The 25,000-nt window shown below is 37.5% G+C and overlaps 3 protein-coding genes across 8 annotated transcripts in view; 1 reads left to right on the top strand and 2 right to left on the bottom strand.

Moving 5' to 3' along the window:
* The window catches only part of LOC138028467 (cysteine protease ATG4B-like), a 13,327-nt gene extending 8,127 nt beyond the window's left edge, over positions 1–5,200 (bottom strand). The window contains exons 1-6 of one of the 2 annotated variants that reach the window (XM_068876014.1): positions 5,058–5,200; positions 2,348–2,425; positions 2,004–2,102; positions 966–1,009; positions 580–634; positions 393–465 (exon numbers count right to left, since the gene is read on the bottom strand). In XM_068876014.1, the coding sequence (XP_068732115.1) occupies positions 393–465; positions 580–634; positions 966–1,009; positions 2,004–2,102; positions 2,348–2,425; positions 5,058–5,181 (473 nt within the window). In that variant the 5' untranslated portion in view covers positions 5,182–5,200. The remainder of the gene's footprint in view (positions 1–392; positions 466–579; positions 635–965; positions 1,010–2,003; positions 2,103–2,347; positions 2,426–5,057) is intronic. The other variant, XM_068876015.1, reaches the window with a different exon arrangement.
* A 382-nt stretch (positions 5,201–5,582) lies between these two features.
* LOC138028470 (follistatin-related protein 1-like) lies at positions 5,583–14,093 on the top strand. Of its 2 annotated transcripts, none has more exons than XM_068876019.1 (11): positions 5,583–5,729; positions 5,805–5,962; positions 6,103–6,148; positions 7,030–7,239; positions 7,570–7,620; positions 7,766–7,968; positions 10,362–10,491; positions 10,869–10,889; positions 11,105–11,171; positions 11,697–11,743; positions 13,484–14,093. In XM_068876019.1, the coding sequence occupies exons 2-11, from the start codon at positions 5,891–5,893 to the stop codon at positions 13,708–13,710; spliced, it is 1,074 nt and encodes a 357-aa protein (XP_068732120.1). In that variant the 5' UTR covers positions 5,583–5,729; positions 5,805–5,890; the 3' UTR covers positions 13,711–14,093. The 2 variants fall into 2 exon arrangements, with proteins under 2 accessions (XP_068732120.1, XP_068732122.1); XM_068876021.1 differs by having other exon boundaries at positions 5,668–5,729; positions 5,857–5,962.
* A 577-nt stretch (positions 14,094–14,670) lies between these two features.
* Positions 14,671–25,000, bottom strand: part of LOC138028459 (double-strand break repair protein MRE11-like) — an 18,001-nt gene continuing 7,671 nt past the window's right edge. For 2 of the 4 annotated variants that reach the window (XM_068876003.1, XM_068876007.1), the window contains exons 9-18: positions 23,594–23,674; positions 21,407–21,533; positions 21,188–21,294; positions 20,586–20,831; positions 20,325–20,424; positions 19,225–19,365; positions 18,795–18,844; positions 18,082–18,155; positions 16,983–17,052; positions 14,671–16,737 (exon numbers count right to left, since the gene is read on the bottom strand). In XM_068876003.1, the coding sequence (XP_068732104.1) occupies positions 16,672–16,737; positions 16,983–17,052; positions 18,082–18,155; positions 18,795–18,844; positions 19,225–19,365; positions 20,325–20,424; positions 20,586–20,831; positions 21,188–21,294; positions 21,407–21,533; positions 23,594–23,674 (1,062 nt within the window). In that variant the 3' untranslated portion in view covers positions 14,671–16,671. The remainder of the gene's footprint in view (positions 16,738–16,982; positions 17,053–18,081; positions 18,156–18,794; positions 18,845–19,224; positions 19,366–20,324; positions 20,425–20,585; positions 20,832–21,187; positions 21,295–21,406; positions 21,534–23,593; positions 23,675–25,000) is intronic. The other 2 variants (XM_068876004.1, XM_068876006.1) reach the window with 2 other exon arrangements.

Raw genomic sequence — 25,000 nt, 5'->3', positions numbered from 1 at the left:
TATTCATCAAGACAATCTCTACAACCATGTTAATTAATTAAACATAAACACACAATACTAATAAATTCATCAGTAATTCGTACTATTTTATTTAGTATTAGAATGGTTTTCAGTTGAGTGTCGAAAGTAATTAGTGAATTGCTTTGATTTTGCATTACTTCACTCAGTGATTGGTGCAAAGTTCTCCTGCCACTTTTTCATCCAATCAGAAGTGAAACCAAAACCAATAGTTGCTTGCATGTGCACATTTTCCTGCGCTTTATGTTGGCTATGTGTAATTACTTTGAGTTTTGATTGGTTTACTGGATTGTCTCCGTCCTTTTTGATTGGCCAAAGTAATTACACTTTGGTTTTGGTTTTACGTCACTTGATTGAAACTTGCTCTATCTTACTTGAGTACTTGTGCAATTGTATTAGGTCCAAACCAACTACCAACTGGTTTCCCCTCAGATACGCCCATTTGAGCTGTAGGCATAAAAGACAGTACATCATTATTATACCAGAAAGTACAAATAATAACTTTCCTGACTGAAATGAGATAGATTTGACAGAAAACAAATATTATATCAAAGTCTTTACCTATTTGATGGATTGAATACAGGCTGTCTTTCTTGTCCAGGAAATTTTGTAAGATCTAAATTCATAACATAAATAGGTAGAAAGATCAAGGTTTAAAAACAGAAGTCTTCATTTTAGTAAAACCTTACATTAACCCTTTGACGTCCAAACCGGCCGAAACCAGCGAGACTTAGTATTTTACTGTGTCTAACACCAGAGTATTTTACTCTGTCTAACACCAGACGATTTTAACCCACCAATGGGGAATCCCTGGGAGTCAACGGGTTAAGATAGCAAGCTTTTTAACAAAGGTGGCGACTACAATTTTCTATTCAACACCCTAACCTAATCCTTGCTTTTTTTGTACCTAACAAAATACTTTGTTTACAGTTTACAATCATCTTTACCTGCATATAGACTGGGTTCCTTGTTTCAGAATCCCACTGCCAGTCTGTAGAAATAACAGTCAGGCTCAGAGCATCAAATTATTATATATCAAATACTTTTGTGACCAACATCTGGACATTGTATTTTGTTGATGGATGGTCTGCGCTTTCTGGTAAAACAACCTTAAAACTTGCAATGTTCCCAAGCTTGGTGAAAACATTCCTACAAGTAGTTCCTGGGTTCAGTGCGTATCATGAGTGGGTTGAGTTTGTTAATTTCTACTCTGCTACAAGAGGTTTTTATTCCAGGTAATATCCAATTTTCCCTCGCAAACCTCCCCCCCCCCCCCCCCAAACAAGTGAATTAAAATAAAAACTAACATTTGATTTTACCTGTGTTAGATAGAGTTAGAGCATTTTTTGCTCAGCTACCTAGAGATGTTCGTAAAGTAATTGTAACCAAATTAAAATATCATTAGATATCGACCTCAGTCTTCTTAATTAAAGTTATTTCTGGTCAGGGTTAGCAGCTAAATCAATCTAATACAGATACCAAAAGGCTCTAAGGAATTTGTTTGTACTGATTTAAAAGAGAAAAAATGTTCCCTTGCATGTTTCTTTTTTTTTTTGGAAAGCAACATATGCAATTAGGAATAATTTATACTGATCTGCCTTGTGTTCCATATAACTACGTCTTGCAAAGGGAATAATTTGACCTGTGCTACAGAGCTAAACTGCAGATGCAGAGACATGTCCTTAAAGTGAAAGGAGGCAGTGTGGCTCGGTGGTTAGGGCGCTTGCCTTGAGATCCGGAGATCCCGGGTTCAAGACCCACTCTGACCACTCGCTGAATTTGTTCCTGGTAGTCCCTGGTTCAACTTCCCAGCTGCACTTGTAGCTGACTGGTTTGCCTCTGGCCAGTTGTGATTCTTAACAGTTGTTGTTGTGTTCTGTTGTTTCGTTGATTGTTTCATTGGCCCTGAAAAGCCCCTATGGGGAGCGGTCAATTAAGTAAAAGCTTTGAACGAAAAAAAAAAAAAACAAAAAACACAGACTGACCTCTTCCCAAATGCCTACAGGTCAGTGCTTGTGCAAATATCATCTGTCCACATCGCAACATACAACCCCAACCTGTATCAACAGTTGGCCCTGTTCCTCCTATTTAAAACAAAAAAACAAACGTTAAAAATGTTAAGGTCAACTGGTTCAGGTATGCATCTTGTTCTTCCAATAGCTGGCCCTACTGACTCTTTTGCAAACAAAAATATGAAAAATATTACAACTGAGCATTTTTGAGCAACAATTGGCATCATGAAGTGGCATTTTGGGATTTTAGGACACTGGTTTTTCCCAAACTTTAAAGCAAATCATCAGTGCAAAAGTAATGATCTACATACACTCACCAATTGCCGGAAAATTCTTTCTGTATGTAAACCAAAATCTAGACCTGATATCTTGAATGAGTTTAGTATTGTCATCTGCTAAAATGCAAAGCAAACAAATGAATAAATAAAAGGACTTACAGATTCAATAAGTATCTATTAGCAGACTGTAATTCACAAGTGCAACATGCAATGATATAGAGCATTGAAACTGCATAAAGCAATGGGAAAAAAATTTAGGCAGTGAGGCTTGATTAAACAAGGTCAGCATTGAAATGGCATTCATAAAGCAATGAAACAGATCAAAACGGCTAACTCACTGTTGTACCCAATTCAAATCTCCTGTGGTTAAGATGATTTCTTTGTGTATTATATTTGCATTATAATGGAGAATTCACATTTAAATGATAATTGGAAATACCTAGAACAAAAATGTTTTATTCCCAAATGGTTTGAATCGGGTACAACACTGAATTATCTGATTTGGTCTATTGTGTCTCAGTCCATCCAAAGCTTTTACAGTGTACATTTACCCATGTCCCAGTATTTTCCCCTGGCATGTGGCTTTCTCAGCCCAAGTCTCCCTAACCCTGCCAGGTTTGAGCTTCAAAATGAAAAATGTCTCTGTTATGAGCCTAGCGATGCCTTCAGGCTGGCGCTTATCTCCGGTTTCTGTAGCATGAAGTGACTAGCAGTATTTCTACTCCCCCCTGGATGGGATGCTAGTCCATGGCAGGGTTACCCCCAGCATTTTCGCTGGTACCCATTTATACACCTGGGTAGAGAGAAGCACCGTGGGAGTAAAGCGTCTTGCCCAAGAACATAAAACAATGTTTCCGGTCAGGACCCGAACCCGGACCACTTGATCCAGAGTCAAGCACTCTAACCATGAGGCCACCGCACCTCCTACAAAATGAAAGGGTGTTTACTTTGTGACCTTTATACTGAAAAATGATTTTGGAATTGTGGGCTGACATCAAGTTAAACAAATACCGTATTGACAAGAACAGTGGATTTCTCCTGCCTGCACTGAAGGAGAGGCTTTCAAAAGCTTAGAGCTGTTTGTTAGCACAGGTTTAAGAGTATCACAAAGTGATATCAGTCAAACACCAATATGGTCTTTTGATAAAATTCTGTTGAGGTGGGAGCAATAACTGATCACCCAGAATAGACCTATGATGGGGTATTTGAATTGCCTTTCTTGCATGGGTGGGGCAGAGGGATGAAGATGGAGATACAGCTTTGCTTTGACCTCTAAACTGGTACAAGTATCAAGTATGCAGACTAACTCTTTTCCACAAAGTAACTTAGCAATCAAGTTTGTATAAGCTAGTTCAGAGATTTAAGAAATGAATGTGTGCCTTGCGTCGGATAAAAACAAGCATATAATAATATGGTCTTTTTTGTTATGGCAAATAGCTGCAAGAATTTGCATTAGAAATCTTTTGTTTTTTAATATATATGATTGCTTTTATCCTCTGACCTCACTTATTAAAGCAAGGTCAACTCCAGCCTCACTTTTATTCAAAGGTCTGGTAACAGAGCACAGAACTGTAAAATGGTGTATTTGTCCAGTGGCATAATAAATTTTCAACCACCCAAGCGAGTAATGAGAGAACTACAGGAAAGATATTAAGCATCATCATCAACTGGGAACTCGGAAGTTCTAGCCACTGAGTTACTGGAGACTCTATGGTGAGCAAGTGTGAAATGTGGGTATAGACTACAACTGCATCCTGCAGACACATAGTCTAATTTTAACCATAATTATATGACTCTTAACTGCATCATGCAGTCACATTAAGGTATATCGCATCTCTGATATGCCTTATTGAACCCATTCATTGACTCCTGGCAGTTCCCCATTGACGAGTAAAATCGTCTGGCGTTAGACAGAGTAAAATACTAAGTATGGCTGGTTTAGGGGTGAATGGGTTAATGTGACTGTGTAATGCAGTTAAGAGTCACATATGGTTAAAATTAGACTATGTGACTGCATGGTGAAGTCGTAGTCTATACCATCCTTGCTCTCACCACAGAGTCTCCAGTAGCACAGTGGTTAGAGCATCTGACTAGATCATGGAGGGTCGTCGGTTCAAATCCCATCTGGGGCTCGGAATTTTTCCGAGTTCCCAGTTGACAATGATACTTAATATCTTTCCTGAATAAATTTTCAATTAAAAAAAAATGTATGTAAACAGGATGTATGATAAAAATAATTAATCGAAGCTATCATTGTTTTACATCATGCATTCTATGGTAAAATTATTAAAAATAATTAAAAAAAATATTTTTAATAATTTTTACCAGAGAACACCTATTCAACTTTACTAGGATGTATGATGTAAAACAATGATAGCTTAGATCGATAACAAAATGCCGTGGTTCCAGAACTTGCAGAAATACGCCACAACCCATTCTCATTAAGGAAATATCTTACAAGATTAAGACCAATAAAACAAAGCAAGCAAATTTTTCTTAGCTCTGAAATAAACGCATTTTAAATACGCGCAAACGTAAATTTCGATACTTTAGCACCGATTCAACCAAATTTTGTTGTAACAAAGAGAGAACTTAGCATACCAACATGTCGTTTTACAATCTAAAATCTAAAACAACTCAAAAAGCACGAAACAGATTCTACGCAGAAATCAAAGCTTGCAGTTTTCATGGTCCGCGGCAATGTAAAAAAAATTCTGACGATTAACGTCAGAAAAATAAACGCTGCTACCTCTGTCAGTAATGTACTCCTTTCCAAGAATCCACACGGGCTCACGAGTCCTCGGGAAATGATCAAGTTCAAAAGAAACCCCTTCGTACGTAACACAAGCAGCATCCATAACAGGACCCGCCATATTTTTCTTTCGTTCTCAGTTTTCAGTTTACAAAACATCGTCACTTCGACCTAGTACTCCGCGGTATGGTGTCCAATGCCTACCCACCTACCCACACCGACACCGTCGACTCCACCCCACTATCCTAACAGATAGACCACGAAAGAAGAACTGAGTAACGTCTTCTATGACTGCAAGTATACACGTTTTTGAAGAGGATGGAGCGGAGACGAGAAGTACCCTGCTGCCTACCGCTATATTTCTTATCTAAATCGTACCCTTCTCCACTGACCTGGTATCACAACCAAAAACACTACCTTAACGCGGCGAAGCTTGCCAACTCAACAAAGTGAGCCCTATATGACATTTCTTTGTTACCAATGCCAAGAGATAAAGAATTTAAAAACAGAAAAAAATCGAAAAACAAATCCAGGAGATCCAAGAAAAACCCGAGAGAGGCAAATGAGCAAATAAGTGTCAGGTTACAACTAATTGAAGTTCTGGAATGTTTAGAATCGATTTCAACAAAAGCCGTTTGTTGGTGAAACAGGCGAGACCGTGCGCAGCAAGTAAGAGATTTGGGTTTTGAGATCTTTCATTTTCTACGGGGTTAATAACAAGTCAAAGTTCGTTTTAAATCCTAGTAGCCAGCCACAGGGTTCAGCAGCGTGACTGAGAAACTAACATACTTTACAGACAACCAACAGAGTGCTAACCGGATGCTGAGAAAATGCGAATAGTTCAATCTGTTTCTCTCTTCTTGACTTTGGCTTCCCTAGGCCTCGCAGTTACAGCAGAATCTGTACGTTTGTCTCTTTGTTATTTACCTTTCAACAGCTTTTGAGACTTCCTTTTGCATTTGGTGTCAATTTAAAAAAGGTTTGGTATGAACTAACCATTTTTCACACTAGTGTTGAAAATTATGAACGTTTATGTTTCCAGCGCTTCGATGAAAATGGTCAGGAATCGTTTGAAACAAACAATCAAGGTATGTTTTACCTCGTGCTCATTAATTAATTTTAGTTAAAGGGGGACTAGGAGCTATGAATGGAGATGTAAGGCCATTCATTGCTGTAATGCGCCGATCAACTCGAAACTTCAACATCCCCCCCCCTCCGGGGAATTTGAACTTTTGAAGATTGGATCTTTTAAATTCCCGCCCCCTCGGGCCAAAATGGTGTTCAAATGCCCTACCCTATTGTCGGATTTGTCTGTCATACCCTACTAAAGAACAATCGTTCGGCTCCTGCCGTCTTTATAAAGACCTTTTGAAGACCTTTTTGTAAACCAATCGCTCATAAATGCTACATCACTTCCTTTAAACTCTTCCATCTCATCCAAACATGTGTTTTATAGCTGTTAGCGACTTCGGTGCCCGAAAAATCATTTGAAACCTGACACTTAGGTTCAATTTTCCCCACCTTACACAGGTAAAGGTCAAATTCCCCACTTCCCGGGCACAGAAGATGGTCAAATGCCCGGGGTTTGCCCAGGAAGGGGTGGGGGGGGGATGTTGAAGTTTCGATTTGATCGATGCGTAAATTGTCGTAGATGTCTTTTGGGTTGCAGGATGTTGTTTGTTCGTCATTTAGGAGCCCTGGGGTCGATTCCAGTCCTCGTTTTGAAATTTGGGTTGAGTTCTTGCTTCTCTATTTGGCAGTGGGGAACCCCTTTAGGGGTCGGGGTAAAGATGTTTAATCTTGGGGTCGGGGATTTTCCCAACCAATATCTCATCTCTCTACTTAAATAAGAAACGAGGGAGTTTATCCCATGAAAACCTGTTTATCCCTGGTCTTCTCTTCCACTTGAACCCTTTGATCAATTCCAGCATTGGTTTTGGTAATTAATTTTCTTTGGATTGGCTTTTAGATTTGTGCCTCGATGTCCTGTGTCATGCTGGACAGGACTGTTTAGTCCATAATGAAATTGCCTCCTGCATTTGCAAGAAATCATGTCCTGATCATGATAATCCAGTCTGTGGATCAAATGGTATGACTTTTCCAAACCACTGTGAGCTGCACCGGACTGCTTGTTTGCAAGGAAAGAAGATTTCTGTTAAACATAATGGAATGTGCAAAGGTAAGGAATTAGACAATCACTCTTAACAATCATGATTTATCCTTGGTGGAGAACTTTGGTTAATAGACCATTTTACAGTTGTTTGCTCAGCGACCTTTTCTAAGCCCATGAATGGCTGCGAGACTGGCGGTGACCTTGTATTGATACAGCCCCAACTGCTTTTATCATGTAAATTGTGTTGTTGTAATTCTAATAATATTAGTCCATATTAACATTACAAAAGCACGGAAGTTTGTATTAAAACAGGGTCACCGGCAGCCTCGCTTCCATTCTTTGGCCAGGTAACTTAGCTACAACTGTAAAATGGTCTATTTTGTCATCAAATCACAGGGGTGCCAACTCAGTCTTCTTCATCAAAAAGAGTTAACCAGTCAAAACCTGGTAAGTGAAATAACTTTACCTTATGCAGTACTTTTTTTTAGAAAAAATCTTTTTCTTGCCCAGTTCTTAAGTTAAAAATTTCCCTACTTCTATACAAACAAGTTTTATGTTATTACTAAGAAAGTTTGTTCACTATGCCATTCAGTCGTTTGCTATGAGGATGATCGTGAAGACATACGCAGTCGTTTGATTGGATGGTTAAAGACCCAAAACAATTTGTTGGAAGGCGTGCAAGATTATAATGATCTGGTCAAGTCTTATTTTGACAAGATGGATGAAAACAGTGATGGGCGACTCGATGCAGTGGAATTCAGAGAGTTTGTACTGGCAAATCAAACAAAGGAAGAGGTATTGAGAATATAAACCGTGCAGCTGTTATAATTATGTGGTTTTCAATATCTTGTACCCTTGATTGTGTGAACTAGCAGATGTATCCAGAACTGCCCCTAATAGATGCACACAGATTTCAATAAGCGTCACAAAGTGTCCTGTTGGTCATGCATGAATAAACCTGCGACTAGGTTTTTCAGCTTCTTAAATTACTAAAATAGTAACCTATACAGGGGCGGATCCAAAAAATTCCAGAAAGAGGGGGCAGAAGAAACTGCAGCAAGATCGCACCCCCCTTCCCCCTCAAAAAAAATTCAAGTTGGTCAAGATGCTGCTTACAGCATTCTGGGAGCATTTGTGACCAAAACTTTAGGCTTCAGAATGGAAAATTTGTGATTTTTTAAACAATGCCAGAAAACGATATAGTAGTGGTAAGCAAACTATCCGTGGTTTTCATGTGACATCATCACAATTAAAAAACAAGGAATTATCAATCCTCTTTAGATTTTAGTTTAGTTGGTTATTAGAACAGCTGAAGACTTATCTTTTTGCAAATTTTCAGTTTGATGGGGTTTTTTGTCTTGTGATAAAGCAAGGTTGAATTTCTAAGCTTTTGCATGAAATTATGTTAAAATTGCGGCTGAGAATGCTGTCACATAGGCTAAAAAAGTGACTTATTTGCGGAGATTTTTCAATCTGAACAGTCCTTGTATGAGAATAAGTACTCATATAGATGTTTATGGGCCCTCAGAAGATGACTACAGGCCTTTTATAGCAAAACTTGATGACATATGTTTTTGTTAGTTTCCTGCCACCATATTTGTGCCCCTTGCAGGGACGCAAACATGGCATCTTCGTACAAAGCCTTAGAAATTTGAGTAGAACATTTCTTCGAATATCTCCCGCATGAAACATCGCACAGACCTGTACCTTTGCGAGACTGTTTGAACATTCATCTTCTTTTATTTTTATTTGTTGAATGGTTTTGATGATGGTGTGACAATGAAAACCGGCAATTCAAGGAGTGATCCAATTGCATTCACATGCCTACCAAAAAAGATGACAAATCCCTTCACTGCAGGGGGGGTTAATGAATGTCATCCTTCTCTGGCCCCCTCCCCTCATAGTACTTGCTGCTAAACTCCCCTTTTGGCCTCGCTAAAATCATGTGGCACATTTCATTCAATCAGGAGAGACAAAAGCAAAATTAATAAGACTCCTATAAGGGCATATCTATGGGATGCACAAACAGTTGACACAAATTGTCCAGGGATTTTGTGGCTGAGTGGTTTGGCGCGCTTCTTTGGTGCGCCCATTTCAGCTGAGGGCTTTGGTTCTACCGTTTGGAGTTGTAATCGTTCCAGTGTATCCCCGTATCCTTCATTTATTCGAAAGAGAGAAATAATCCTTGCACTTACTTACCGGTACTTACTTAATCTTCTTCGTGTTTGAAAACACATAAGGCCACGGCAAAGTGTGCCATTGGCTTCTGTCAAGTGCTCGTCATTCCAGGTGACCCCGTGCACTTATGTGGACAATAATTTATTCTTAAAAGTAATTGTCTCTTATAGACACCTGAAAACTTCAGGTGGCTCTAACAGGATTGAAACCCCATGTCACTTCATAGCTCATTTGGCAGAGCATTGCACCGGCATTACAGAGGTCATGGGCTTGAGTTCTGTTGGAGGCACCTGAATTTCTTAGGTGTCCATTATTGCTGAAATTGTCCAGAAAAGTGCAAGGGTCAATCTGACAATTTTATTGTAACTTGCTTGCATGAATTTCCCAGTGCATGCAACTTCTGCATGTACATGTATTTGTGTTAACTGCACTATGATTGGGCAGGCTCATATACAAGCAAAAATGTCTTGGAATCGAAAAGACAATTTACTGGTAGATACGGTAAATGTGCACGAGATTCCTTGCAGTCTACTTTACTAAAGTAATTATTATTTTTTAATGATGGGAGGTTTAGGTGAAGTTTGCAATCTCTCATCTCCTAAAATCAATGGTTTAAGTACTACAATTATTAACTCTGCACTGCACCATACACTGGAAAACTCCAAGTAGTGTTAATGAGAGACTTTGCTGTGATAAGGACAACATGAGCTTTAAATCTATTTGGGTTATTTAGTTTGTTGTGGCAAGTTTTAGATGAAACCTTTGTAAATCCAATATAGATCTCCTGCTCATAAAGGATTTTAGCTGACTTATAAAACGAACGTGATATAGTAGGTTTACTAGTATTTTGCATCTGATAAGCAAATGACCATTCTATGAGGTTGATACGGAATACTATTTTGGTACCATTTAAACTACATCAGGCTTCTAACATGTGAATCGAATACAGTGCTTTTGCGGGCAGTCAACCTCATGAATGATTAAGGAATTTTAACATGATTTTTGTCCAGGATTCCAACATAGAAGAATACGAGAATTCCATACTGCAAGGCCTGTGTGCTGATGCATTGATTTCAGTCAGTGATGATGACTCAGACTTGGAATTGACTATTGACGAGTTCATGAAATGTTTGAATCCAGGTTGGTTGAAAAATACTCTCTTCTAACATACGATCAAGCACAGACCAAATTGGCGAACTCAAGATTGTAACCAATTCAAATATCCTGGGGTTATGATTCTTTGTGTATTGCACTTGCATTATAATGTAGCATTCAAATTTTAATGACATAGAAAGACATGGAACAAAATGTCATATTCCCAAAGGGTTTGAATTGGGTAAAATATTGAGTTGAATACTGATTTGGTCTATTATTTTTGTGGTTATGCTGCAGATGTTCTCCCCCCAAAAGAACAACACCAGATCACCTGTTGTTTCTCCACTGAATATTATTAAAAAATTAATAAGAAAATGGAGAAAGAATATCTTGACTTCATGCCACTTTTTTCATTTTGGCAGAATTCAAGCCACCCAAGAGAGGCAAGTATTCTTTTAATTAATACATCATTATTTTAATCATAGAATGTAATGACTTTGCACTTTCATTAAGATGGATAATTCAGTGTTATGAAATTGTTTTGAACTTTAAAGATGCGTGCAGTTGAAACCCAGCAGAATATAAGTGATGTCCCCCATTTATTACTAATTTTTAGCAATGTAAAACAAGACTAATGATTAATACAATAATTATTCAGGTTGTGGACTGGATGACCTAGTTTACAGCGATGGAGCTGAAATTTCAACAAATGATTGTAATAGCTGGTAGGTTTGTTAAGCTCCTTTGAGTGCACTTTCATATACCAGACTTAAATGGCGCAAAACAAAAGAACCATTGTTATTGTGATCAGGAATTTCTGATTAGGTATTTGCTCTGTTCTTTTAAGTAAGGTAATCCTCCATGCAACATCCAGAACTGTAGAATCTGGAATCCTTGGTTTTGGAATGTGGAATCCAGTGCTAGGAATATGAAATCCCGCTAACAAACAAATCAGGAATCTGGAATATGCCAAATGTTAATCTCAAATTAAGGACATGGAATCTGGAATATTTAGGGTGGAATTCAAAGTCAAAGACTGTCTTGGATTACCTTACATGAGGCAAATTCAGGGCCCTCATTTTTTACTTTAATTATTTCAGATCCGGTATATGTCAGACAAGCCAATTAAGCTCCCCCATGAGAGGGGAATAAGCCCTCTCCGATAATGCTTGCTTGCAAGTACTGTAATTTCAAAATGGTTGTAGAATTTACATTTGGATGAGAGTATAATTTGAATATTTGCTTCTCAGTGTCTGTGCATGTGGCCATTGGGTCTGTACTGCATTGAAATGTGATGGTGAGTACATTGCTATTTCCTTTGTTGAATGAAATGTAAAGGCCTTCTGGATAGACAAAGGCAACCTTTGGTGAGGACAAGATATACCATTAGACCACTTTCATAAAATAATAGTGAACGCATTATCACTCGTTTGTATTTATATTAATAAGACATACTAGCCTTATTTTGGTTAATATACAATTTTAAACTTTGCCCATCAATGAAGCTCAAAATTAGGCTTTAAAAGGTCTGTGTCTCCCAAATATGTCATCTAACATTTCCTGAAAATATTTGTTGGGATTTTCTTAAGATTTAAGGACTGCTACTGTACATGCATCAACAGACAACTCTAACTAGATGTGATATATACCTGCACGACCTATAAACTTGGAATTACAAGTAACATGAGCTGTTTCTCAAAATTTTGGATCACTCAAGGCTTGGTTGATTGAATCAAAGTTTTTGCTTAACCCTCTCCCTCCTGCAGCTGCCCCCCCCCCCCCCCCCCACATTGACAAGTAAAATCGTCTGGCGTTACACAGAGTAAAATCTGTAAGTGTCTCTTTCAGGACTGCAAGGGTTAAGTGGGGTTGCATTTAACTACAGAAAGACAATGGTTGCTAAGGAAGATTGTTAGTCAAGAGCCCTTCAAAAAGGTTGCATGGATGGTTCTTTGAAGTGGCATTTTCAATGGAAATCGGACATCACTTCAATCATAACACGTATGCGCAACTAGCCCCAGTTCTCTGCCGTGCATTTCAGTGAAAAACATGTAAAAACTCTCAGGAAACGAAAGGAAGAGGCAGTTTTTTCATTGGATAGGAACCGTCCCATCATTTTACATAAACTGTAGCACAGACTTTCTATAATTTGGACAAAAAATGGAACTGACATTTTGAAAATTGTATCATAGGAGGGCCTTATGACATCATAATTTTTTTTGACAAACGTATAATTTTAAAATCCATGCTTCAGATTTTGTTAGAATGATCTCATACTGTTGAATTAAAAAAATTGTGAAAAACATCGCTAACTTGCCGAATTTTTACGCATTTTCCGGTTTGGTCACGTGATTTATCCAAATATGGTTGTGAGTCAAACCAGACAAAGAAATGTTAAATTGAACACACTTGGCAAAAAACGATGACTGTAGAGTTTAAAGACTTGAGAATTGACTATTTGAAGGGGTCCATAGCAACGGTTTGGTAGTTGAATGCCACCCCCCTTAAGTGACTTAAAAATCACGAGAACCTTTTCAGTGATAGTTACAACTATTCACCTCAGTGTCGGTGGCCAGTGGTGGATATTTACCAAGCCGTTAAGTGGTGTGGTAAATATCCACCACTAGCCACCTACACTGAGGTGAATAGTTGTTTTAGTATATACTAAAACAGAAAGATAATAGAGCTCAAAAGGATGATTTTAACTCATTTTTTCCTGCAAAGATTACCTAACCGTAACCCTAAATTCTGCGCAAATTGCTCATAGGTGAATAGCTATCCACTGTTTTAGTATATACTAATTGTAGCAGTCATGACATCAATGCTACTTCTGTTTTAATGGAGGGGACATTGTTTTGATTGGTTAATTAACCCATTGACTCCTCAAGGGCCCAAGGACACCCCCAGTTGACAAGTAAAATCATTTGGCGTTAGACAGAGTAAAATCGTTTAAGTCTAATTCGGACCCAGGAATCATACCATACTGAATTCAAGAAGAGTAACGAAATGTTAATGTTACCAAGTTCTCTTGCACCAGACACGGAAGCCAACCAAGTTAGAGCACAAATGTACAAGGATGAAGCAGAGAATCACAAGTTGATTGTTAATGGAGAGGAAGCTAAGGATCTGCTCAATCAAGAGATAAGTCGGCAAAAAAACAAACAGGGTCATCATATACAGAGAGAGGTTTTACCTCTGCTCAAAACAAGACATCCCCACAAGCACAGAAAACATGGTTCAAGAAAATCATCTCATAAAGACTAACTTCTGATGGGTTATTAATTTTGCTCTTACGGCTGCACTGGATAAAAGGTCAAGAATGATACAAAATGCAATGATGCTCACAACTTTTGCAATAGGTCGTTTCTGTGCTCACTTCAGTTTTTTTTTATTACTCTTACTGTACTTCATATATGATTGTTATTAATCAGTCTAGCCTAAAGCCCAAAGTCAAGGATTCAGGTCAGACCATTATTCATAATGTGTGTAACCTTGATGTGTTTTCTTTTCATCTTGCATCTATTACATATTACATATTTGTCTATGCTAGCTTAAGTAACTTGCTTTCTGGTCTGTGTTGATATGACCAGTCTTAACTTGTTTTGTTGTGTTGTTGTTCTGAAATAAATGATGAAATAATTATTATATAGGTTTTTCCTCAGGTTGTCATTCTTCTGTGCCTTTCCATTCAGTATTTTCAGTCAATCCTCGATTTGATCTCTTTTAAATAATTTCCTAAGTGAAATGTTTTTAGCAGATAGTGGGATGGGATTGACTTAGATTGCTTGACTCTGATTGGCAGATTGTAGCATTCCAAAGAAAAAAGTGGTTTAAAAAGGGTTTCATTCATTTTTTATCTTTCTGACATCAAAGATGAGCACTTAAGTGATATCTAGAGGCAATACATTTTGTTTACATCAATCTGTTCTGATTCCTGCCTGCTTCGTTTTTATTTTTAGCGATTTGATTGTTTATGAATTTATACTTCTTTTGGATAAAAAGCCTTAGTGGCTTGAGGATTTTCCAAACTACTTACCTGTACCCTCTTGATGGAATACGTCCAAAGTTTTGTTTTTTTTCAGGACAATTTTTGGATACCTGGCCAAATAAAACTCTGATATGTCTGATAAACTTTTGTGCCAGTCATTAGCAGCCATAAGTATAATTTATTTCTTTATGCTGGTTTTTTGTATGATCTCAAATTGTGACTTTGCAAAAGCATTGTTAAAATGTAGTCTTTTATTGATATTTTTATTTCCAAGACAAATCTTAAGTTTAAAGTTTCTTATTCCTAATTCTTTACTCAACTGTAAACGGTTTTAATATAAGCTAGTCATTGAGTAAGGAAACTCAGACAGAACTTTTTTTGTTATATAAATACCAATGAAATACCAAGTGAGCTTTCATGCGAAGACATGATATCTTTACACATGAAGATAACATTATTTTCACATGTGAAAAAATCACTGTTGCTATGGCTACATACGAAAATCGTGCCTTTCGATGCCTTTGGTGAATGATTAAGTATTTCACTCTCTTCGCGTATTGAAGTAATATATCAAACACGAGAAGAAGTGTTTGATCAGATATCCAAACATCGAGAAGCGAGTTGAAAAATGAGGCCAAAGGCAGAGCTTTTAAACTGAATTCGAAGTGTTTGATATCTGATGAAACTCTCTTTTGAGTGGTTGATATTGCTTCTCAAAGGAATCTGTATTTGGGATCAAAGTAGGCAAAATTTAATGCTGATTAAGACCACATATCCAAACTTCCTTCACGGTAGTGATTTCTTTTGTTTTTGGCTTATGAATTATTAATGAGTTTGAGAAAAATACTTCACAAATGAGCGCAGCAAACTCATGAAATATTTTTCAACACTCCAAGAGAATTTCGTATCTCCGCACAGCGATGTAATATCCTCTATTTATTTAACATATTTCTCATTGTTTGCCCCCAAACCACTTGAGCTTAACTACAAGGATTACAATAATACAAATTTCTAATTTTCTTTTTTATACAGGCTCGTACACACAAAAAGTTAACATGTAAGAGCACAACTTAATATAATTATTTTTTGAAATACAAAATAATTTACTTATATGAATTAACCAAACAAAATCTTTTCTTAAGTATGCTTGGAAGGTAATAGACCATGTCATTGTAGTCTTTCTTGCTTTTATTTATTAAAAGTTTAAGCACTACAAGATCTTTTTGCCAAAAGTTATATCATTATTTTGTATCAAATCTAGTTGAAGGCAAATGCATCGAGAAAATCTCAACACTTAAGAAAATACTTTTACTTCAACAAAATTATGTTATTTTTTGATGTTTTATGGATATTTTTTTATAAACTCAAAGTATAAAAATCTATCAAGAAGCCTTCATTCTGAAAATAAATAAAAATTAACTTCACTAAATTGCGAGGAAGTCTGTAACACGTTTTTCTACAAAACCAGAACTTTCTAATTGTCCTTAAATATTTTTTACACTACAGGAGTGTTACTTGGAAAAAATATGAAACCCTAAAATAATTCAGGAATTTTGATTGTGTGGTGAACGTTCATAGTTAAGTTCCGAGCAAAAGTGATGTAAAAAAAGCCTAATTCTTAGTTGCTTGCTGTGGTTCATGCTAGAAGGGCTCTTTTTAGTGCTAAAGGTTGTGTTAGTTTTATAGTTATGAAACAGTGTAAGTTACCTTCAAAAAAGATAATTATTCCTTTTTGGTACAACATAATCACACGGCGGCCATGTTGAGTCCAGAGGGATCGAAAACTTTTGTTTTTGCGCACCAAAACTTGTTCTCAAAATTTCAACTTGAGGCTCAGGGTATGAAATCTATTGTCTATGGTCAGTATGGCCAATCGTGATAATAATGTTGGCTGAGTAAGCAATGGTTTTCTCACACACTTCTGGGAGAATGGGATCTAGCATGCTTCATGTTACAAGGCTCGCTAGGGGTTCAATGTGTTTGTTGCCTTGCGCATTGCTTGACCTAGTACCCTGTCCAATTCACCCTCCTTTGGTGTTTTTTGGGAGTGGTTACATTCTTTCATTAAAGCTGATATTATATAGTATTCCATCATGGTTGTTAAGAGTGAACAAGCTGTGTGGTTTTGCTTAGTATGGCTCCCAGTTGAGTGTGAGAAGTTAATGTTATTCCATAACTGAGTAGATGAATCAAAAAAAATCTTTACTATTTTTTTAGTACCACACATCTGCCATGGACTATCTTCTGCTCCGTTTATTGCTTGGTTGCATGGAGAATGGATCGTCAGAATCTTCACTGTCATCCTAGAAAGTAACAATAACTTTTAATCATCATTATGGCCCTGATTATCATCATTGTCATTATCAACATCAACATCATCCTTGTCATACTCATTTCAATATTATTAACTGCACCTTTTGTGTATTAGCAGTCATTGCAGTGAGAGAATACTCACTTCCCTTCAGTGATACAGAACTTCTGACTTGTTGAATCTTTTGCAATGCCTAGCCATCTAATGGCATTTGGAGCATTACTTTGCTAAACTTACATCATTGATAACATGGGTCACAACTGCTTTCTTGGCTCTCCCTCTTGTGGACACCTGTGTTGAACTGGGTCTGCAATTTTTTATTAAATTTGATTACAGTTAACAGATCAGAAAGGAAGCAGAAGATGAAAAGTCCTTTGGGGGTGAAATGCCCAATGTTTAAAATACATGAAGGGAAAACTTGTGTAAACAAAACATCCTGTAGTGTCAGAAACAGAGAAATATCTACATGTAGCCTTCTGAAATATTATCTTCATTATTCAAAGTTAAGGATTTCAAACAAGTAGTCGTAGTATTTTATGCGGTTTGCCCCAGATTCGGGATGCCTGAAGGGTCCAGGTGAGACAATTACAGTGTGCTGCCCTTTTTGACAATTCTGTAGAATCTGACCTTCATTGCTAGCCCCCAAACTCCCTTTTGAAACCAGTCAATAAAATCACAAAACTAGAATATCTAGTTTCATGATGTGAGAAGCAAAGATGGTGGTTAGTCAATTTTTGTGGAGTAAACATTGTAAAATGGTCATGTACTAAACAACATGTAATGCACCATTCATTGAAGGCTGAATTCTTGGCATCTTTTGCACCATAACCTTGGATCTCAGTTGTCTAAGTTTGAGAATCGTCAACAAATGTACTCGCTAAACCTGGCAAGCAAAGTGCTTTCAGTGAAATTCTCAGCATCTTTCAGCTAGCATTTAGATTGATGTAAGCCAAAGTGCACTTTGGTGGTTGGTGGTTTGATGTGACACTCTGCAGAATTACATGTTCTAAAACTAAAGAAATAAATTATTCTGGGGAAAGGAAAGAACCCAGACAGACGTTCTCACTGGCTCTAGAAGATACAGACACAAGAGGTTTTATCATGGTGCCTTTGATGCCGTAAGTACATGTATGTATACCACATGGCTAGAGCACTACACCAGCCTAGCCTTCCCAGTTCTCACTGCTAATAAGGGGTGGGTTTTTAGCGTGCCACAAAGCCTTGTAAACAAGGAACTTGAGACAAGGTTTACTTTTTGGTGTTTGTTCAAATACAAGAAGGATAGAAAGTCTTTCCATTGGCATTTCAAAGACAGAAAATCAAGAATAATCCTTACTGTGTAGTTCTTGTTTTTTGCACAGATGATGACAAAGGATTATTGAATTCATCGTCATCATCAGAGATAACTTCCTACAAAATAAAAAACAGTCAGAAATTATCGGAATAACACGAATAATAAATAAATATTATCGGTCGATAATTGTACAGCATATGTTGTACTTGATAAAATCTTGATTGTCACATATTTCAACCAGCTTTTCTGACAAAAATTTTGATTGTCCCCTAGAGTAAGATTTAGCTACAGCCATCAGTGTCTATTTTGAAACCAAGTTTCATGGGAAAGTAAACAATAGACTAAATTGGCTAACTCAATGTTGTACCCAGTTCAAACCCGTTAGGGCTAAAACACTTTCTTCCAGGTATTTCTTTATCATTTAAAATGTGAATGCTACATTATAATGCAAATACAATATACAAAGAACCTTAACCCCAGGAGATTTAAGTTATCGGGAATTGTTAATTTTCCAACCAAACTTGGTTTAAAAATAAACAATTTTCCGATGTTGATGGAGACAAACTTGATACCAGGTTCTTACTCTTTAGGCAATGGACTCTTGATTTCCAACAACAATAATTGCTGTTATGGTATTATCTTGAATAATATTTTTACTGGGTTATCATCAAACTTATTGATCATACCAAAATTAATGATGCAAAAAATACAAAAAATAATTGTTGCATTGTATGTATCATGAAAATTCTTATTACCTCCACCACACTGCCTTTAGGTCTTCTCCTTTTAGATGCTGAACTAAATGCTAACAAGTGAAAAAAAATTAGGTAAACAGGTTTTTTTTTTTACAAAAGAGGTTTTAAGTTCATTACCACTCAACAGTGGAGATTTCTTATAGAAACCAACATCTGTAATGTTATCATATTTCTCTTCACAAATCAAAAATAATGAATTGTGAATGTGAAAATCAAAGTAACAGAAATACAGTATTGCAGCCATAAGTGTGTCCCTGGAAATTGTGAAAAATTCAAAATAATGTTACCTAGACTTGAGATTGAACAAGGAGAAAATCAGTTGAACCTGAATGTCATTTTAATGATGTCTTTGATATTATGGCATATCAGGAGATGAATCCATCATGCCCCGCGTTTATTTGTTTGATCAGCGACAGCATATTTGACTTACAGTCCATAATAGTCCGTGAAGTGTTTGAAGCTGCTTGTGATGCTGCTCTTCCTCTCCCACGAGTCCCTCTTCCCCTTCCCCGCCCCCTGCCACGCCCTTCACTCTTGCCTCTCGTGGAGGATGTCTCAGGCTTTGTTCCTGCTGAATGTATTTTTTCGTTACTGGAAAGAAAACGATGAGATACTACGAAAACCACCGATCTGTGGAGTCAGCCCGAATTATGGAGTCACTGTTCTGCCCACTCTCTCTTGAGAGGTGTTGTGTTTGACGCTACATTTCAGGCCAGGGAACCTTTCTTGCACCTGAAGTAACAGCAAGTCCATGGCAGCACTTGCAAGCTCTTCACTGGACAAGTTATTTTATCCACTTCCCCCACGGACTCATGTTTTTGAAAATGTATCTTTCTATTGTTGTGGTTGTTTCAGTACACCTTGGCGGCGAAAGCTGGCTACTGCTCACACTGTGGGAAAGCAATTCCATCAAAATGTTAAAATGAAGTCGGCAGGGCAGTCACTCAATAATTCCGGCCCATTCCACAGATCAGTGGTTTTCGTAGTATACATGCAGAGGTTTGTAAATAGATGGTTGTTCTTAACAATAACTCTTAATAATTATTTTGTGCTTGATTCAGAACATTAATTTTGGTTAGCTTGATCATCAAACCAAAGGAAGCCCAAAATAGTCTCCTGCCTCAAAAAGAGTTTACCAGTTAAAACCAGTTAACTGAAACTACATTACCTTGTGCAATATTTTTTTTAAAATAATTTTTCTTGGTTTGCATTAAGACCCCAGAGTCTTGCCCAGGTTAAAAAACTCATTACATCTATAAAAAACATTCTATGTTCTATGAGGAACCATAAATAGAAGTATTGAAACAGCTGTGACAGCATCAATAAACCGAATTCAGAGTAAGCAACCAGTCAGAAACTTACAAAGCATGGTATGGTACGTTGAACTATTAAAAGACTTCTGATGACAAATTCCTCCTCAAAGACGTTCACGTTTGATGTGACCGCACTAAATATTCTTATTAATGGCCATTTTGAAGAGAGTTGTGTTAAAAATTGATACTCCTAGTTGTGACTTATCTTTTATCTAACCTTTGCTTGTACTTGGTCTGTCATCATCACTTCCGCTGAGGTTCATGTTATTGTCATCACCAACATTGTTTTGTTGGCTGGCACGAGATTCTTCCAATACCTGGTGTTAATAAATGCAAAGTATGACACCTTTAAACCCTTGAGAGTTGTAATAATTATTAGCAGTTTCTTTGACCCATTAAACTTGAAAGAAACTGGAGCATTTTCGTTCAGATTTCTTCAGTAATGCTGCACCCTCTTTAGGAAGGTTTCAGTATTTACTTTTCTGATGTCTTCTGCATCTTTTTCATCATCTTCTCCTTCTCTTTGCCGTACTCTCTCAGTGTGTTTCAATACTTCAGTTTCAAGGTTGTCTTCGGAGACATTCTGTCTTGTCTTAAGGTGCTTTTGAGCTTGATCTAGTTGCCACTTCACTAATGTAGATATGGCATCTTTGTCATCCTTCTCCACAAACTCTCGTAGAGCTTGTGCCATCCTCCCCTCTGTTAAAATGCGAAGCTCCAGAGCCTGAAATAGAAGGAGAGGTTCCTCAGAACTTTTTTCAGACAGGTTGTTCGCAGTCATTTTCTTGAAATACATGTAATTATTGTCACACTTTTCAACCTGTGGAATAATAACCCATTCACCCCTAAACTGGCCATACTTAGTATTTTACTCTGTCTAACGCCAGAGTATTTTAATCAGTCTAAGTTAAGTGAACCAGGCAGCAGAACAATAAATTTCCTTTCACAGTGAATTGCCACTTTGAAAGTGAAGAACTTCTTTGAAGTTCCATTTTGGGAGTGAAAGGAAAAAACAACTAGTGCAAAAAAACAGCAACAACAACAAAAGAACAACAAAAGAAAGTAATATTATGTGCATACATTATCTTCTGATGTCAGGTACTCTTTGATCAAATCTTCCATTCTGATGGTATCCAGTGCTTCTGGATATAGATGAGGAAACTTAACATCATCCAGAACCTTCTTGTCTACAGCAGAGAAAAGGATGAAACATTGAAAGAAAAGAAGTCACATCATACATCTGCAACAAAGGGCTGTTGGATTTGTAACTACTATGCAACACTAGCAACATAGATGTACCTCCTTTTGTTGCCTGGGTTTTTTTCCTGTGAAAAAGTAAAATATCTTTTGGATTGGCCACCCTGTCGACAAACTGTTGCCCAAATCTTCTGATATTAAATGATGTGAATCCACCACTGTAGTCAACCTGTTCACGAGAGCAGACAATCAGTACATTAGCAACATAATGTATATTAATTATTTGTATGCATTTTTTTTTCAAAATGCTGATAAAAAAGTTGGCTATAAAAGGTAAAAGTCCTTATTTTACGAGGGTAGCAGGCGACAGTGAAGTACAGTTACTGATAAACTTGTGGGACTCATTGTGCACCTTTTACCACCCCCCCCCCCCCCCCCCTTCCTCTGCCAATCTGAGGAAAGCCAAAACAGACTTCGCTTGAGTGAGACGGGGATCAAACTGGTGACCTCCAGCTCAGAAGGCCATGCACAAAAAGGCTGAGCTACACCTGTCCCTACTGGTTAATTTTGATCAAGACCTGAAGGTTTCCTAACCCAGTCTAACATTTCTGATGAAAGCAACTCAGGCCAGATGCTTACACTGTACATGAATGGGTGGCAAAATGATGACATACTGGTGGGGTTAATCCAATGATGGATAAACAATCTGTCCTGGTGGAAGATGCAATGCCACAGGTTTCTTTGAAACTGCAAGCTGTGGTGGCTTGTGGGGTTGAAAGGAAGGGCAGAGGTTGCAAGATTGTATACCTGGCCCCAAAACTGTTCAAAGGGATCAGTGGATTGCATGCTGGATAATTCACTATTTTGTGGTGACTAATTATTGGTTTTGAGAGCAGTTATCCATTTGAGTGATTTAGGTTGGAAGACAGCATGATCTGTCTTTTCAACAACTGAGTCCTGAACCACAAGAGTGCTTAACATTTTAACAAAAACACCAGGAACAGCTAGCAGCACAATGAACACAACAGGATTTAAGGAGGCTTGAAATAGTTTCTCCTTTTTTCACAAAAATGTAATTATTCTGTCCTTAGATATAGTTAGAGTGATCATATCAAGAAAAGTTAGGCCAGGGTATTAAGTACCCTCATAGATCTCTCACATCACATTTTCCTCCAAACTAGTGTATTAAAACCAGCTTAAGTTGTCTTTTTTGAAAAACGGGATGGTGAAATCTTCCCATACAGCATTGCGATTTGGCATTACCATTTGGGGGTGCAGGGAGGTGCAGGGATGGCACAGTGGTGAGAGCACTCGTCTCCCACCAATGTGGCCCGAGTTGGATTCCCAGACTTGGCGTCATATGTGGGTTGAATTTGTTGGTTCTCTACTTTGCACCGAGAGGTTTTTTCCGGGTACTCTGGTTTCCCCTATCCTCAAAAACCAACATTTGACTTCATTTGTGTTATTTGTTAATTTCAATTTTAATTCAGCGCTAGAACGTCTAAACACTTATTTATAAATAAAAGTCCCTTTCCTTTACCAGATTGTGTTGCTCACGGCCTCATTCCATTGGGTTCAAACAGGTTTATTTAGATTGTTGGGAGTTTGTTGTTGCATTGGTAACAAGCTGTTCGAAATCTTAAACAATTAATACAGAATGGTTTAGGACTTCGTAAAGCGAGACAGATGTTTACAAAATCAGGATATCTACTGTAAGTCTATCCGTAAGCAATAATGCGATTCTCTAGTCATTAATCTCATTATGACACAAATAGTTACATATGAACATTGTATACATGTAATGTTTACACACTCAGATAATGCTAAAAATAAGCTCTAAAATATTTAAAATTTAATCTGTTAGTCAGTTTTTCATAAAAATCAGTTTTTTTTCACCAGCAGAGTTTTTTAAATTTCAAAGACAAACATTTTAAATTAATATAAGCTAACATGAAAAAAAATTACTGTCCGGAAGCAGAGCTATAAACAACTGAAGTGGCAAAATCAGGAAAAATGAAGGGGTGACAAGATCAGCATTTAGGCATGCATCACCCACTCATTTGAGTCGGTGCACGAGTTGAGCTACAGGCCTTAAGTGACCATTAAACAGTTTGTGTAAAATTCGTGAATAGGAGATGTATGTTTATAGTCCATCTATATGAGAATTAGAAGAAAGGTGACCCATTTTGAATCATGAGCTGATGCAAGCAGCTTTAGAATTACGTGTGTGGCTCACATGCGCGTGCACAGCTGAAAACCCTTTTGAACCTCCTTAAGGCAACAACTTACTCGTATCCTTATCAGGGGTTTGTCCGGCTGCCTAACGTTTCCCGAGTGTTCCCTCACTGCCTTTTCAATCAACTGCTCCACCTGACCAGGGAAAACAAAGTTTGTGAGGTAAGGAAAAAGTTCTCAACAATGATAAAGATTGTTAATCTGTGAGCTTAGAGAAGGTATGGTCTCATAGTAAATGATTTTGTTTTATAGCAACTCATGAAAGGAATGCTTGATTACACATTTTGTTCTGACTAATGCAACATGTGTACATGTATAGTCATATTATTTAACTAAACGTAGTCATACTACCCAAAAAATGGTCAAAAAATTTACAGGTATATGTAAAATTAATTCAATTGGTCTTACATTGCACAGTCGTGGGCTTTTGTGATCCCACATTGAAAATACTAAAATGATTTATCTAAAACAACACAGATTGCTTATTGATTGAGAAAGACTTTGACCAAGGTCTAAAAAAGTTCCAATTTCCCTCAAGCTTTAGTTTCCCCAGGTACTCTAGTTCCCCTTAATTAATCTAAATTAACAAAACAACACTTGATTTGCAATCTCATTTCAAATGTTGATGAGTGGTGTAACTGTTAACCCATTGACACCTGAACCACCCTGGACCGCCCCCCACCCCCCATTGACCAGTAAAATCCATTGGCATTAGATAGAGTAAAATCAATTAAGTCCCACTCCTAGGAGTCCATGGGTTAAATGGGGACATACTACGATTCTCAGTCAACTACGGCGCTTGGCGACAAAGTTTCAATGTTTGAGTTGGAACTTGCTTCGTTTCCAAGAGCAATGCTTACTTTTAGAGATGAAGCCTACCAAAATCTACAAGTGGTAATGCTTAAATCAAACTGGTGACCCTTACCAGTTAAATGACATCAAAACAAAAAAGTGACGCTTGGAAATGAAGTATTAAAGTTGCCCTTGACAACATAGGAACTTTAATGCTGAAACTTGTGTCACCAAACTTCCCCAATGTTGTACTCAGCTGAGAATCGTTGTAGTTTTTGAGTGGATGTTAAGTTTTTTCAACAATTTTAACCACCCACTGGTTCAGTTAGTTGGTTAAGCATCAAATGACTGTGCAGGAGGTCATGGGTTTAAACCTGTGACAAACAGAACAAGACTTAAGGTCTTAAAAGAACTGAAGAGACAGTGCTGCCTTAGTAATCTTGGATGAAAACAGTTAGACTTTCAAGTCTCCCTGATAGGGACTTACAAGCACAACTTCCTACATGACAACAACCCTTGTTCATAAAATTTTATTGCAAAGAGTAGGGCATTGAGTTAACATTGTCTTGATGTCACCTTCAAGAGTTGCTCTGTCGTGGCCCTCTCCACCTGGGTAGTAAGACTCAAAGAAACTGGTAAACTACAATGTAGTAGGACTCAAGGGCTAAA

Source organism: Montipora capricornis, chromosome 13 (assembly GCF_036669925.1).
Source record: "Montipora capricornis isolate CH-2021 chromosome 13, ASM3666992v2, whole genome shotgun sequence".
Classification (NCBI taxonomy): domain Eukaryota; kingdom Metazoa; phylum Cnidaria; class Anthozoa; order Scleractinia; family Acroporidae; genus Montipora; species Montipora capricornis.
The sequence above is the reverse complement of the archived record's forward strand: the minus strand, read 5'-3'. Positions and strand labels throughout refer to the sequence as shown.